At 43.7% G+C, this 16,283-nt stretch overlaps 1 protein-coding gene across 9 annotated transcripts in view; it reads left to right on the forward strand.

The window, feature by feature from the left end:
• FNDC3A (fibronectin type III domain containing 3A) overlaps positions 1-16,283 on the forward strand; it is a 220,193-nt gene that overhangs the window by 191,021 nt on the left and 12,889 nt on the right. For all 9 annotated transcript variants that reach the window (XM_075591927.1, XM_075591924.1, XM_075591926.1 and 6 more), the window contains 8 exons: positions 467-535; positions 2,200-2,318; positions 2,763-2,868; positions 3,192-3,364; positions 6,559-6,672; positions 7,968-8,117; positions 8,215-8,498; positions 12,380-12,592. In XM_075591927.1, the coding sequence (XP_075448042.1) occupies positions 467-535; positions 2,200-2,318; positions 2,763-2,868; positions 3,192-3,364; positions 6,559-6,672; positions 7,968-8,117; positions 8,215-8,498; positions 12,380-12,592 (1,228 nt within the window). The remainder of the gene's footprint in view (positions 1-466; positions 536-2,199; positions 2,319-2,762; positions 2,869-3,191; positions 3,365-6,558; positions 6,673-7,967; positions 8,118-8,214; positions 8,499-12,379; positions 12,593-16,283) is intronic.

Genomic DNA, 16,283 nt, shown 5'->3' on the forward strand with positions numbered 1-16,283 from the left:
GTTCTTGTACAGATGTAGCGTGACTAGCTGTTCCCCGTGCTGCATCTGAAGAAAAGCCACAGCTCGATGCGGCACTGATCCCAAGTTTGGCCGCAACTACAGGAACATGGGGTCATACAACAGCTGCACAAGTTTAGTAAATGACATTGAATGACTTCAGCTAAATCAGGGCACAAGGGTACACAAACAGCACACGTCAATCAGTAGCGACTTCTATCCTTGTATTCTTGTTGAGCGATTGAGTCATACAGTAGGTTTGGCAGTGTAGGTTGGCATGTGGCTTTTCACAGCCTTGAACTCTGTACTAATCTGCCCTCCACTTTGATGAGATCTCTAATATTCAGTACTAATACTTTAAAATCTTACATGTTCATTCTCTATCAGTATATACAAAAATTCAATCTGCATTTTATTGAAATGCTTTCCTTTTTATCATGTCTAAACAAATATCTTTTTCTGTGTATAGATCCACCAAAGGACAATGGAGGCGCAACAATTACTAAATATATTGTGGAAATGTCAGAAGACAGCAATGGTAATCCTTTTTTTAAATATTCTAATGCAACAATATCAACCCCCCTCCCCCACCCCTCTCCCCAGCTTCCCCACTCCCCCACCTCTCTCCCCAGCTTCCCCACTCCCCCACCTCTCTCCCCAGCTTCCCCTCTCCCCAAATGATGTGTGTATAATTTTTTTTTTTTTTAAATGTTACCTGAACCCATTGGATTCCCCATGATCTCATTCGTGGTTCCCCCGATATCCAGGAACTCCCCGCTTCTCGGAGGGTTTTGTGCCAGTTTTAAAAAATAAATAATAAAAAAAATAACTACAAGTATGTCACCAGTAGGAAGCCGCAGTGTTGACTCCTGATGGTGAAGCTTTCCCAGTAACTAATATCCTGAGCCTTGACCCTGCTGCCATTTTGTGTCCAGCAGCTCATAGCCTGCCTGGTGCAGAAGTGTGGTTACCGTGGGGTCCCCAGATATTATTTATTTTATTTATTTGTTTATAAAATGTTTTACCAGGCATTGAGAGTTACCTCTCGTTTTCAAGTATGTCCTGTGCACAGAGTTAAAATGACAAATAATACATGGTTACAAATACAGTTACATAATTGAACAGGGTATACATTATATTCAAGACAATGTATGCACAGTTAAAGAAGATGTATATTAGGGACAATGGAGCAGTTCCAGGAGAGGCTGCTACATTGTGCTACAAGCTTTTGAAAAGGCAATATGATGATGATCTGTAAAGCGAATTTGACAGGAAAAAATGTGCTTATACATTTTTAGATAGCTGGTTTTCTATGCTTTTTATTGTCTTAAGAAATGCTGCATAATGTTATGTTTCAAACATTTCTTTATTACTGCTAAAAGCTGCTTGAATTTGTGTTGATATGTACCAAATAAAAACAATTTTTTCTCACTTACTTGTTTTCAGTACTTTTGTACCATTTTCCATTCCTGAGATACCAATCCCAGAAAAAAGGCCATCTGGGAGGGATTAAAGGGCTTCCAGGCATTTCCATGACCTTTAGTCAAACAGAAAATTGACTGAATCTCTGGGAACCTCTCTAAATGCACATTGGAGGGGCTTACTAATTTACTTGGTCCTATTCTTTAATGTGAATTGAGTTGGGTGGTTTTATGTCGGTTATTATGTTTATACTTAAAACATTGCTTTAATTTCACTTGGACAACCACTACTGTTGTCTTTCTTATTGGTCGATCATAATAATGACTTTGGGCTTGTCCAACTAATCAGGGTTCTTCTAGATCCACCCTGTCCAATTAAGATTTTTACGTTAAAGTGCCTTTAAAATAATGTCCCACTTTATCTCCGTTCCTTGTAATGCACCACAATCTCATCAGTATGAAACCAGTTAACCCCGTATTATCAGGCCAGCAACCGCACATGAACCACTTCATTAGAAACAAATTGTCCTTGTTAACAGATGTGTACACAAAGTACACGAGATGTGACCTCAGTAAGTCCCTGGAAATTGGTCCAGGAATTTATGCCTGTGAGTTAATTAGATCAGTTCCAGGAAGCTGTTAGCAAACTTACATTTGTTTAGTCCAGTTTTAAACCAATCACGGAAACAGTCATTTAGCAGAGACCAACATGTTCACGACAATGAAATGTAAAGAATAAAATGTTCCTTAACTGAGAACACATACATGATTAATCTTGCAGGAAACAAGTGGGACATTGTGTACAGTGGGACTGCTAGAGAACATGCGTGTGACCATCTGAGCCCAGGCTGCTCCTACCGATTGCATGTGTATTGCATCAGTGATGGCGGAGAGAGTGCGGTAATGTTTACAGACTTACTTTACATCACAAATGGGAAGTTCTAACATCTACTACTACATATAGGGTTTTTTTGTTGCTAGTACATGCTCGGATAAACAAACTGGCTAGAAGACACACACATTATATTCCCAGGCTAACCTACAGTGGCTATATTTTATCCACACTTCTTAAAATCATTTTTTGTTTTCAGTATTTTAGTTTTAATGTTATTAAAACAAAGAAACGGCAGAGAAGAAAGCTGGGAATCCAACATTTTGTAACTGTCTTTCACAAGCTTTTGCTTTTGTTAGACACATTATGTAGAGTAAACCCTTCGTATCTATAACTGCATTTCTTCTTTTCTACCATTAATCTTTTTGTGGTTAAAATGTTTTCAGAATTGGGAGGTTCAGTTGTGCATCTGTATTCAGTGACGTGAGACTTTGGCGTCTTATTCTGTGCAGATATCCGACGTGTTGCTGGTGCAGACTCCAGCTGTGTTTCCTGGTCCTTGCCAACCGCCAAGACTACAGGGCAGACCAAGATCAAGAGAAGTGCAGTTGAGATGGGGTAACATTTGTTTTGTCAGTAAATATTGGGCTATCTCATTGTGTTGGGTGATGGAGCCACCATATATGTTTCTGGAAAGCTTTGCTTCCACATTTTGGCTTTTTGACTCCACACGTTATTTACTTCCCATTCTCCTCCTCCTACTCACTCAATTTACTTTGAAATTGGATCTTCACATCGCAACCAAAGCGATGAATAAGAAAGTGTCTAACAAATGTGAATGTTAAATGATGCATGCTCTGTAGCTATGGATACCCACAACCAAGCATTGAATCTCTTACTGTGCCATCATGCACTAACGTTTGTTTTGTGTTTACGCGTAGTGCCACCTCAGATAGATGGTGGTTCTCCAGTTACCTGCTACAGCCTTGAAATGTCTTCTGAAGTGAGTGAGCATAGAGAGGTGTACCAAGGATCGGAAGTGGAGTGCACAGTGGGCAGCCTTCTTCCAGGGAAGGTGTACAGTTTTCGACTACGTGCAGCGAACAAAGCAGGGGTACGGCGGATGTTTGAATCTGTCACATTACTGTCTCAAAATTATGTTTTAAATTTGTTAAGTGCTCCATATTACCCCAAATTAAAAATTATTACCTTAGCAGATAGCTTCTAATGTAATGAAGCAGCTTAAGTTTTATTTTATTCATAGTGTGCATGAGCAGGGGGTCTCCTGAGCTGAACAAAGTTCATTTCAACCTCGGGATACCCTACTTCCTGAGATACATCCGGTATGGGGTGCCGGTATCCCTCTGCTTTGTTTAGATCCCATGTGGTTAAAACCATGTTTTAATATGGTGGGGATACCAGCACCCCATACCGGGCCTGTAACTCAGGAAGTAGGGGGTCCCCGAGGCTGAAATCAACTTTGTTCAGCTCAGGAGGCCCCCTGCTCACTATAAATAAAAATAAAATGTAAGCAGCTTCATTACCTTAGTGGTTAGCGCTAAGGCAATGAAAGGGTTATAGCACAATAGCTGGTTTATTGGGGGCAGAGGGGGTGAGAGAAGGGGGTACTTGGCCCTTCGCTCACCCCCTCTGCCCCCAATAAACATTACAATATGTATTACCCACCAATGCACAACCCACCCACCCCCTGTGCCCCCACATAAAAACATTTTTTTATTTTTTATGCACAGGATTGACACCAGAGGCTGGCGGGGGTTCTTGGGTGGTCCCCACAAGTGTCCGAGGGCCACACGGGGTCCTCGGGTGGTCCCCATGGATGTGTGGGGGCCTCCTAAGTGGTTCCTGCGGGTGTCAGGGGGGTCCTCGGGTGGTTACCGTGGGTGTCTGGGGGTCCTCGGGTGGTTCCCACGGTGTCCGGGGGCCTCCAGGTGTCCCTGAGGGTGTCGAGGGGGTCCTCGGGTGGTCCCCGTGGGTTGTCGGGGGGGGGGGGGGGTCCTTAGGTGGTTCCCTTGGGTGTCCGGGGACCTCCAGGTGGTCCCCGCGGGTGTCTGGGGGCCCCATGGGTGTCCGAGGGCCTCCAGGTGGTCCCCAAGTGTGTCTGGGTGGTCCCCGCGGTGTCATGGGGTCCGCGAGTGGTCCCTGGGGGTCCGCGGGTGGTTCCCGAGGGTGTTCGGGATGGCCCCGCTGGCCTGCGGTATCAATCCTGTGTATAAAAAAAAATGCAATACATTCAAATAAATACACCCACCCCCAAAACATACAGTACAGTAATGGGCAAAATTACTATTATCCATATCTGGATAATAGTGCATTTGCCCATTAAAATAAAACATAAATCAGCAGCATAAAGTAAATTAAACTGGCACTTACCCCTGCCAGGATGAAGGCAGTGCTCACCCTTATCACCTTCCTTGTCCTCCGTGGGCATCAACAGCAACAGCACAATGAAAAAATACAATCTAATGGCCCCTAACGCCTTAATCAACTTTGCAGCTAGTTACCGCTACAGTAATTAAGGGGTTAACCCACCCTCCCCCGCTGACCTCCTACCCTACCCGGGGACACCACCCCCGCTACCCATTGATGGGATACCCCCGTGGGAACCATCTGGAGACCCGCGGGAACCACCCGAGGACCCCCAGACACCCACGGGGACCACCTGAGGACCCCTGCCAGCCTCTGGTATCAATGCTGTGCAGAAAAAAATATATTTTTTTTTTAAGTGGGGCACAGGGGGTGGGTGGGTTGTGCATTGGTGGGTAGTACATATTGTAATGTTTATTGGGGGCAGAGGGGGTGAGTGAAGGGCGAAGTACCCCCTTCACTCACCCCCTCTGCCCCCAGTAAACCAGCTATTGTGCCTTAACCCCTTCCGCTAAGGTAATGAAGCTGCTTACATTTTATTTTTATTCATAGTGTGCGTGATCAGGGGGTCTCCTGATCGGAACCGCATTGATTTCAGCCTCTGGGACCGGCTTCCTGAGATACAGGCCCCGGTATGGGGTGCCGGGAACCCCGCCATATGAAAATCCTCTGCGTCACGTGACCTGAGGCCTTTACCATTGCGGGGATACTGGCACCCCATCCCGGTGCCTGTATCTCGGGAAGCAAGGGGTCCCCAATGCTGAAATCAACTTTGTTCAGCTTAGGAGATCCCCTGCTCACGCACACTATGAACAAAAATGAAATATAAGCAGCTTCATTACCTTAGCAGCTATCCACTAAGGTGAGGATTATTTCTTGGTGGGGGGTGGGGGGGGTGCCGAAGAGGGGGGTTATACTAGTGTGCGGGAGCAGGGGGTCTTCTGAGCTGAACAAAGTTGATTTCAGCCTCAGGAATCCCCTACTTCCCGAGATACGGGCCCCATTATGGGGTACCGGTATCTTCTTAAATGTGAAAATCCCACGATTATGTGACCCACAGGATTTTTACATGGCGGGGATACTGGCACCCCATAACGGGGCCTGTATCTCGGGGCGTAGGGGGTCCCCGGACCTGAAATCAATGTGGTTCAGCTCCGGAGATCCTCTGCTACAATACTGTAGTGTTAAAATTTAAATAAAACCCACGCGATCGCCTGTTTGAGGCGTGAAGGTAGAGTGACTGATTCAGCCTATCTCTTGCTGCGCGTCTCTTACAGACAGGCACACCCGGTAGGATTAACACAGCAGGGACCCCTGCTGTGTTAATTCGATGGGCCATTTAGTCTGCAGAGGATCATCTCGGACCACGACGCACTATAGTGTGTGATTCACCCAGGTAAATGATCGGATAATGACTGCTAAACCTGTATGAGATGTCAGAACAACATATGCACCCCATAGAATCCAAAATAATGATGGGTTCTTGTTCAAAAGTGTTTTGTATCACTGCTTGTACACGTGCGTATCTTTCAGTGCGTCAATAACTGTTTTTTAACATTCGTCTTTCAACAGCTGTTTATAAAAGAAAAAATCTGTATTGATTTAATAACAGTGAGACGTTGAAGCAAAGTTATTAAACAAATTAGTCGCTTCACTATATACAGTACCAAAAAGTAGCTAGTAACAAAATTATTACGAGAAGAGGAAGATGTTGCTTTCTTCTGATGCGGTTAAACTCTCGAAAGCTTGTCTAATATCAATTGTTAGTCCAAATAAAAAAGTTATCACCTTACTGTACCTATATATGGTTAAACAAACGTTTAGAGCACTTTTTAATTTGGGATCATGTTTGGTTTGAAACTTTCTTACCCATTTATGAACCTGATTCATTTGTCTGATTATTATTTTTTTATTACGTTTCAGTTTGGACCTTTTTCTGAGAAATGTGACGTCACTACTGCCCCAGGACCACCAGATCCGTGTAAACCTCCCCACATAACATGCAGATCTGCAACATGTGCAAATATACATTGGGAGGTAAAATATTACAATACTGTTTGGTATTTGTCCAGCCTAACTCTCTGAAACAAAATCAGAATGTTGCATACATGTTTTATTTCTTCCTTATTTAAGAGAGAATACTCACGGTGACTTAAGACTTCATAATTATTTTAATGTTTCTGCTACAGACACTGACGTTGCCTCATATTTTATTCATATAAATAAATGCACTTGTCATAATGCCGTAATGCTGATTTAAACTGTAAGGTTTGCAATGAGGCATGCCTTGTACAAGTTGTTATTCTGCTAATACATTCAAAGGTAAATCATGATGCATGTATTAGGTAATACAAATGAAATAAAGAATAGTGTTTGAAGTAGCTACAGTACATTTAGATTTTAATAATCTGCAACAAATGAAAGAGCCTCTAGAATGCATAGTGCAATCATTGATGCCATCTGTACCCTACTTAATATGCTCTGAAGTCACAATTTTCTTGCTTGGAAAGATTTCAGCCCCATTTGTATGGTGCGGACATCTTCCCAAGTAAGGGGACGACTGATCACAACACATTAAACAGGGGGCTAATATGAAAAACATATCAATAAAACTTTTTAAGCGTTGTATGGTTAAACTATCGTTAATATAGCACCCTAGAGACATGTTTGTGATATTGTGATAGAACAAAATGTCTGCAAGTTCCACTGTTGGTGAAATCATTTTAATTTAATATGTACAACATGGGTTTTAAAGACAAAATAATGTGCATGGAAACACGTTACTGTACTGAATATATTTTGAGTACTTTGCAATATTTGTAGAGGGACCAGACACAAGTATGAGAAACGTGGTCTTCGACCAGCTGTGATTTTCCGTGACGAATTGCTGCCTGCTGCACCTTCCAGGATCTTCAGCCGGGAACCTGTACTTGGGAAGGTTGCCCATCTAAACTAACTCTCCATCACTTAAAAGAGCAGCGAATTGTATGAGTTTCAAGCTCTCTCGTAAGGACAACCTAATCAAATCTAAATTAATTCAACATTTTCTTGCATTCTCAATGATTCTGCTCCCAGTAGACGGCTTCCTTTATTGTAGTAGGTACGCGAGATGTGACTGTTCTGGAATCTATAGTTATGTGGTTCAATTATAATTATACTTTGCCTTTTGGTTCTACAAAAAATAGGCAATATTACGCCACAGGTGTACTCAGTCTTGGTGATTGTTACTGAATGCATATGTGAAACCTCATACATGGTCTCAATGTACTTTTTAGAAGAAGAAAAAGTCTCTGTACTTTCCTTTGGGTGCTAAATCTTTCTTTACTTCACAGGCCCCCAACAGCCATGGTGCGGACATCACCGAATACCGTCTGGAATGGGGAGGCATGGAAGGATGCATGCAGATTTGTTACTGTGGTCCTGGTTTCACTTATGAAATGAAAGGGCTCTCTCCGGCTATAGTCTATTACTGCCGGGTTCAGGCAAGTTCTATAACCATGATGGTTTACTTTACCATGGCCAGAAAATATTCCTTATTTAACATTTCATGTTTTTGTGTTTTTTGTTGCATGTTGGCAGGCTGTGAATCTTGCTGGCGCAGGCTTCTTTAGCGATGTGGTTCCATGTTTGACTCCGGCATCGGTTCCGGCTGCCGTGACAAGCCTTTGGGGAGTGAAGGAAGAGGAAGTAGAGAACCCACATTATTCTCCTTCTACCTGCCTAGCTATGAAGTGGGAAAAACCCTGTGATCACGGCTCCGAGATCATTGCTTACAGCATAGACCATGGGGACAAGCAACCAATAATGGTTGGAAAAACATCAAGCTACATTCTAGACAATTTGCAACCAGACACAACATACAGGTAAGCTACACCAAAGGGTAAAAAAGATCCACATAACATTGTACAGGCATACCCCGCTTTAAGTACACTCACTTTAAGTACACTCGCGAGTAAGTACATATCGCCCAATAGGCAAACGGCAGCTTACGCATGCGCCTGTCATCACGTCCTGAACAGCAATACCGGCTCCCTACCTGTACCAAAGCTGTGCGCAAGCGGGGAGAATATAGAGCCTGTTACAAATGCGTTATTTATATCAGTTATGCACGTATATAACTATTGCAGTACAGTACATGCATCGATAAGTGGGAAAAAGGGAATGCTTCACTTTAAGTACATTTTCGCTTTACATACATGCTCTGGTCCCATTGCGTACGTTAATGCGGGGTATGCCTGTATTAGATACTAGATCTAACCTCTTCAGTTGATGCCAGATACTGAGCACTATTGTTAAGCCAGCTGTCTGCAATCGTTTCAAAATCCTTCTCCGCCAAACATTTAATTATTCAATTTGGAAATTGGAGGTTTTTGCTGAAATTCGTAGCTGTACATTTATCTATAGGAAACCTAACCTGCCCATTCTCCCAATTTCTCTAAATCCCTCTGCAAAGAAATTGCTTCGGGTTCTGAATATACAGTGCAGCCATAGGCTGCAGCCCGGCAGGGAGCGAGCGCGCTGGTCCGAGGTGACGTCACGTGCTCTACTCGGCTGGACGATTTGTGGCCAGCTAGGAACGAGCGTGTTGGGGGTGCGGCCATGACGTCACGGGGCTGGTTCACCCTCATTGGGCGAACCGCTCACGTGACGCGCCAGCGAGCGGCATATTCAAATTTGCTTGCTTCTGCAAGCAGCTAAGCGGCGGCATGTGCAGGCTCTCGCTCACGTTGGCCACACGCATTGCTGCAATGGGTTTCATCGCGGCGAGCACGCCCGCTCAACATCACCCTGAACAAAGCCTTAGTGCTGTAAGCAAAGATGATGACTTTCTTTCTCTACGCCCATTTATAAGCTATTGATAAACCAGTTAAATAGAAGTGACCCCAGTACAAAGCCTTTAGGTAGAAAACATAGAGAGGTAAAATAGCAAATGTGTGGTGCTACAAAAAAAAGCCTTTTAAGACAAAAAATATATCTTGATAGGAGAATCCTGTGGTGCAACCCCCCTGTGGTTGAATGGCTGAATAAGCCCAAGTAGAATAGGTGAAAGCTGCTGATGTAGCTCCAATAATAAACCGACTAGCGGAATAAGCCCAAGTAAACCTTGACCTTGATAAAGAGCTAGCGCTCGAAACGCGTTGGTGGGGGGGCTCAGCACCCCACAATGTTGTTGTAATCTTTTTGTAGTATCCATTAAACTTTTGTATGGGAACTAGCTCTCTTTACTAATCTTTATTTGCTGATCCTGTGTGGCTGCCAGTGCCTGCTTTTTCCCATCTGCAAACTTTCAGAAAACATAGAGAACCTTTATTTTGGATTGCATCCTCCTATGTATGACTGTTAAACACATCTGCAAATCGAATCCCAATGTAGTGTATTTATTGCCTTGCAGTAAATTCCTGCATACTTTCTATTAAAGAAACCCGGTACTGTATGGTGAGTTTGACATGACCTATTCCTAAGGAAGCATAAAGTCTCGCTCTTACTGAACTGATCTCAAGGTCAGGTCCTTTATTTACCTTGATTTTTACTTCTAGCAGCCATTGCACGTCTGCCTCTGTTAGTTAGGTATTGGTTAATGTTAGGGTTTGGCTTTCTCTTGCTGTGATTCTTTTGCTAGTGGCTTCTCTTTGATATACAGAACACTGAACAAAAATTCAATAACGCAATACTCCTTGTCACCAATAATTTGTTTGGCCATCTTACCCTGCTATTGTCCTACATTTTCTTTTGTTGTCCCTTCACTATAAATAGTGTATATTTAAAGAACTTTTTATGATTTTCTTTGCTTTTAATTGAAATCTGTATTTAGCCTCTAGTTTTTTCAGAAAGAACTTCAGTCTAATTTATTGCTTGTAGACTATTCCCTAGTTGCTTAACGTCTTCCGTTCTGAAATGGAGTCTTTGCTGGTCACAAATAGTGCTCTTATTGTATATTAATTTGAATGCTATCACCTTTAATAAATCACTATTTAATACTTCTGTTATTTATTATGATTAGGTCCAGTATTGCCCCTTTTTAGTTGGTTCCTCAACAATTTGGGTCATATAATTGACATTCAACAAATGCCCTTTGTCTGTAGGGTAGTGCAGATTTCTCTACTCCAGAGTTTGCTCCTTGTGCAGATATCAGTCCACATAGTTTACACATTTTCACAATACCTAGGTCTTCTAATAGGTTTCAAATGTGGTTTTTCATATAAACATACATGACCATGTATGCCAGGCCTGCACAACATGCGGCCCGCCTGGCCTCTGTGCGGCCCGCGATGAGATTAAAAAAAAAAAATGGCGGCGATTCCCTGCGGTCCCAGCGCGAATGCTCAGGGCCTGCTCCCCCTCCCTGCTCCCTCCCCCCCCCCCCGCTCGCAACGTGGGACGGAGGGGGAAGTCACAGCCAGCTGAGCTCTTCTGCGGCCGCTCCCCCCCCTGATCCCAACGTGGATATGTGCAGGGGGGTGATGTGAGGTGCATTGAGGGGGGGTGCAGGGGGGTGAGGTGCATTGAGGGGGGGTGAGGTGAGGTGCATTGAGGTGATGAGGTGCATTGAAGGAGGGTGAGGTGCATTGAGGGGGGGTGATGTGAGGTGCATTGAGGTGATGAGGTGCATTGAGGTGATGAGGTGCAGGGGGGTGAGGTGCAGTGATTGGAGGTGCAGGGGGGTGATTGGAGGTGCAGGGGGGGTCATTGGAGGTGCAGGGGGGGGTCATTGGAGGTGCAGGGGGGGTCATTGGAGGTGCAGGGGGGGTCATTGGAGGTGCAGGGGGGTGATTGGAGGTGCAGGGAGGGTGATTGGAGGTGCAGGGGGGTCATTGGAGGTGCAGGGGGGGTCATTGGAGGTGCAGGGGGGGTCATTGGAGGTGCAGGGGGGGGGCATTGGAGGTGCAAGGGAGGGTGGTGGGAGGTGCAAGGGAGGGTGGTGGGAGGTGCAGGGGGAGAATGATGTGAAGTGCAGGGGGGAGAGTGATGTGAAGTGCAGGGGGGGAGAGTGATGTGAAGTGCAGGGGGGGAGAGTGATGTGAGGTGCAGGGGGGGAGATTGATGTGAGGTGCAGGGGGGGAGATTGATGTGAGGTGCAGGGGGGGAGATTGATGTGAGGAGCAAGGGGGGAGAGTGATGTGAGGTGCATGGGGGGAGAATGATGTGAGGTGCAGGGGGGAGAGGGATGTGAGGTGCAGGGGGGGTGGGATGTAAGGTGCAGGGGGGTGGGATGTGTGGTGTGCATGGGGGGTATTGTGTGTTTGATGTGGAGAGGGAGTATTATGTGTGTGGGTGAGGGGGAGAGATGGGGGTATGAGAGATAGATGGGGAGTATCGCAAAGGTTGATAGTGAGGGGTGCTGGGGGAGATATATGAGGATGAGGATGATGATGATGAGAGGTGCTGGAGGAGAGATGATGATGATCATGATTTTACCTGTGCGGCCCAAATTTTTTTTCCTTGGAGCAGTTCGGCCCTTCTCGCTTTACGAGTTGTGCAGGCCTGATGTATGCTATATGCACATTGATTAGCCATATAAATTAACAGCCATCATGTTTCCTGCTACCATTATTTGGCAGTTCAAGTGTTGCCATTCTTTAACATTTGCGGAGCTTTGCAGGGTGATCCATACTGTTGTCTTCCACTGATTTTAGAACTATCCATTCAGAAATGAACTTTGATGTTCACCTTTTTGTAGCGCTTGTTATCCTCTTGTGCGTATTCTGATAACATGCTTTTTTGTTTGTTTTTTCCCATTTGTTAGAATAAGGGTTCAAGCCCTGAACAGCCTGGGAGCAGGTCCTTTTAGCCACTCTGTAAAATTGAAAACCAAGCCTCTTCCCCCAGACCCTCCTCGACTGGAATGTGCTGTGTATAGTCACCAGAACCTTAAGCTGAAGTGGGGAGATGGAGCATCCAGGTCATTACCAGCAGATTCCATTCAATATCACCTTCAGATGGAGGATAAGAATGGAAGGTAAGGTGTTTTTGGTAGAAAATGAATGTAATCATACAGCATTTATATACCAAAAGGATCATAGGAAATCCTTTTGGGAGCACATTACAACTACTCTGGTTTTTATACTAGTATTGGCTTAAATGTTTATAAGGAATCTTAAATGAGCGTGAGTGCTGATTTGCATGCCATTACCCAGAATCCCTGGCTGCAGTGGAAGCACTGTATGCTAAGAGATAATGGAGAAAAGCCGGGTTGTGGACCTGCCTGAGACCTGTGACTGTGCTCACAAGTGGTATTTTTATTTGCTATATAAATAAATATTATTTTGAACTTGTGGGTGGATGTGTATCGAATTGATGCATCTTGCTGCAGAGCACAAATTGCCATTTTTTTTTTTCCAACATCATATGTCTGAAATGTGTGCCTTTTATTTCTTACATTAGAGGCAGATCTCTTATGAGAAGACATTAGTGCAAATTATAACTGTCAGATTTAGTTGATGCAAAGGGAAGGCAAATTTGATCCAATTATACATGCAAATGTTGATGCATATAATGCAGAGACTGTCTCCTTCCCTGACTTCTTTCTACTCGCTGCCCAAGTGTCACTGCAAGCAGAGACGCCAGTCAACTTAATGTTAACCTTTAACGTTAACCAAGTTGTAGCCACTACATTATTGGGTCTTGCACTCCAGGCACCCCATGACTGTGTGGCTATGTCAAGCCCTCAGACTACTCATTCTCTATAGGAACGCTGGACACGATCTGCACTATAGGGAAATAGAAAAGGACTCCTCTTTGGTTTCTGGGTTAAGGGGTGCTGCGGTCACATGACATTGCTTTGCCAGATGGACCATGGCACTCTAGTGCCGTAGCCCCTTCGTCACCCAATAGCTAAAGCGAAGTTAGTTGAATTGGCACAATTTGTGTAGTTGTGTGAATTAATAGGGTGTTCCCCCACTAGACTCCTAATGTTAAGTCTGTAACACGTCTGTGTCTTATGCTTATATATTAGAATATTCATTTTGCACAGGACAGACTGAATACAGGTAATTATTTGCAATTAGGAGATTTTCAGTAAACGGTGGAGGGTGCAAATAGGGGTTGGTGTTGGGTTATTGCAGTGGTAGGCAGCATTATCTGCTTCAAGGGCCTCATATGCAGCCCTTAAGTCCTCACACACACAGAGACGCACAGCCCCCCCGGGCTCGGCTCCGGCATCAAATGACATTGTGGGGTCGTGTGACGTCCCGTTGCCATGGGAACGCAACGTCACGTGACCCCATGGCGTCTTTTGACGCTAGGTTACCACGGCGACGCGTGACCGAAGCCCAGGTGGGAGAAATTACAGAGGCCTAGCCCTGCCCCCCGGCATTTAATTTAAATGCCTTGGGGGAGAGCGCGGGGCCTCTGCAACCGTCGTGCCCCCCCCTGAAAAATCTCATGCTCACCTGGGGGGCGCGTCCCCAGTTTGAGTTTGCGCACCCCTGCAGTAAGGCATGGAGTGCAAAGTGAGGGGAGGAGAGAGGGCAAAGAGGAGCAAGTTATGATGGAGGAGAGAGTAAGGTGGGGAAGAGGGGACTATAGACAGCAAGGTATTACAGGGACGGCTGAAAACAAAGAATAATGTTTCATTAAAAACCTTTAAAGCTGCAGTTCAGTCAATATCCTGCATGTGTGTTTTTTTAATAAATCAGTTCTGTAGTAAGAAAAAATACTTTTAGCATTTTCTGTTTTTAAAAAAACAACTTTGAAAGACCAATTTTCTTGTATTCTATTTTAACAACCATTCACTAAGGCACTGCCCCTTCATGTCCTGTCACAAGCCCTGGCACACCCCTTTGTCAGCCCTGCCCTCCCTCTTGCACATGTCAGTGAAGGAGTGCTCATGAATATTCATGAGCTTCCACTGAGTGACAGAAACAGAGGAAATACATTCCCCATATTTAAAGATGTCGCCAAACTTTGCCGATCAATAGACGGAGAACGAATTGACCAGCAGCTATGCAGTTCTTTAGGTAAGTAGAGATTGCACACATGAAACTATTGAAGTAAAAAAAAAAACTATAATTTTTTTTTTTTTTTTAAAGCCTGAACTGCAGCTTTAAGATCTGCTAGATTGGCGTATGGTATGTTTCTCCCACTCACTCACACACTCACTCATTCACACACACACCACGGGGAAAAATGAATGTCAGCATATTTTAATTTTTTTGTTTTTTTTAAGTATCATAAAGCTGAAATGAATGCAACTTGCTGCAAGGGTTACCAGTTATTGTAAGAATCCTATTGGTTAGTAATAGTTGTCCCAGGTCTTAAGATTAGTACAAAAGAAGCTGGCGCCAAGGAAGCACTGCTGCTCAAACTGTGGTCCCTTAGCCACTAAGGAAAAGTCAGATCTGCAAGAGATGAGCGCAAGAAAACGTTTCTAATGGTGCTATAAAGTTTTATTAAATAAAACGTTAAAATGAAGAATTCACACACACACACGTGATTATTTATATAAAGCATATAGCTGCGTGGTTTACCTGATGATCGCGTCTCTAACTCCAGGACTTCCACCTCCACTTACTCCGGGCGTGGGAAATCCCTCCTCCGCAAGCTTCTTGCGGGGAAAATCCCTTGTCTGGCCTCGCGTGCGCTTGACATCACCGGGTCATGGTCGCGTTTTTCTCAGGAGCTTGCTGCAGTGACCTGAGACACAACATTCAGCTGTCTTTTTGTCAGAAGTACAGTTAATAAGTCTCCAAACATGACATTGAACCAAAAAGAGATGTTCGGTAGAGATAACTTCAATTACTCTGAACAATTTGATGATCAGCTGAATGTCTATAATATTTGTTAGACAGCCGCACTGCTGCAGTACTTAAAGTAGACAGTTTATTTAGGATGCGGAAATTAGTTTAGTAATTACACACCATTATAGCATATATGGAGCAACGCTGGGCTTTTAACTTTTAATTGCAATAAAAATGAAAGGCACATTTTCAAAATCAACAAGAAAATGTTTGTAAGGATATGCTTTAAACCACCAAATATCTGTGAGATTGAGGAAGCTAAAATACTTTTGCAAATGGTGAAGTCATCAAAACTAGGTAATGTTTGCATAATGGGTGATTTTAATTATCCAGACATAGACTGGGGCAATGAGATTAGCATTACAACAAAAGGAAACAGGTTTTTGGGGCTGCATAAAGACAATTACCTGACCCAAATTATTACCCAATACATAACCAACCAGGAGAGGGGTAATAATGGATTTGGTAATATCAAACAATGTACTGTAGAAGTAATAGCAAATATTCAAGTCCTGGAACATTTGGGTAAAAGTGATCATATCATGGTCTCATTTTGAAATAAATTCTCAAAAAACAGATTACTTTGGGTCAACAAAGACCTTAAACTTTAGAAAGGCAGATTTTAGTAAACTGAGGACTAATCTACAAGGAATAAATTGGGATGATGATTTTTGCAGGGAAAAATGTAGAAGATAAATGGGCAGTCTTTAAAACATTGTTAGAAAAGCACACTTATCAGTATATACCCTTGGGTAATAAATATAAAAGGAATAAGTGAAAACCTATGTGGCTAAATAAACAGGTAGGGAGGGAATGGAAACGAAGAAGCTGGCAATATAGCCGAATTATAAGGAATGTAACAAAATTTGCAAAAGGGCAATTAAATGAGCAAAAATTGATAATGAAAAAGGA

The sequence above is a fragment of the Ascaphus truei genome, chromosome 3 (genome assembly GCF_040206685.1).
Source record: "Ascaphus truei isolate aAscTru1 chromosome 3, aAscTru1.hap1, whole genome shotgun sequence".
In the NCBI taxonomy this organism is placed as follows: Eukaryota; Metazoa; Chordata; class Amphibia; order Anura; family Ascaphidae; genus Ascaphus; species Ascaphus truei.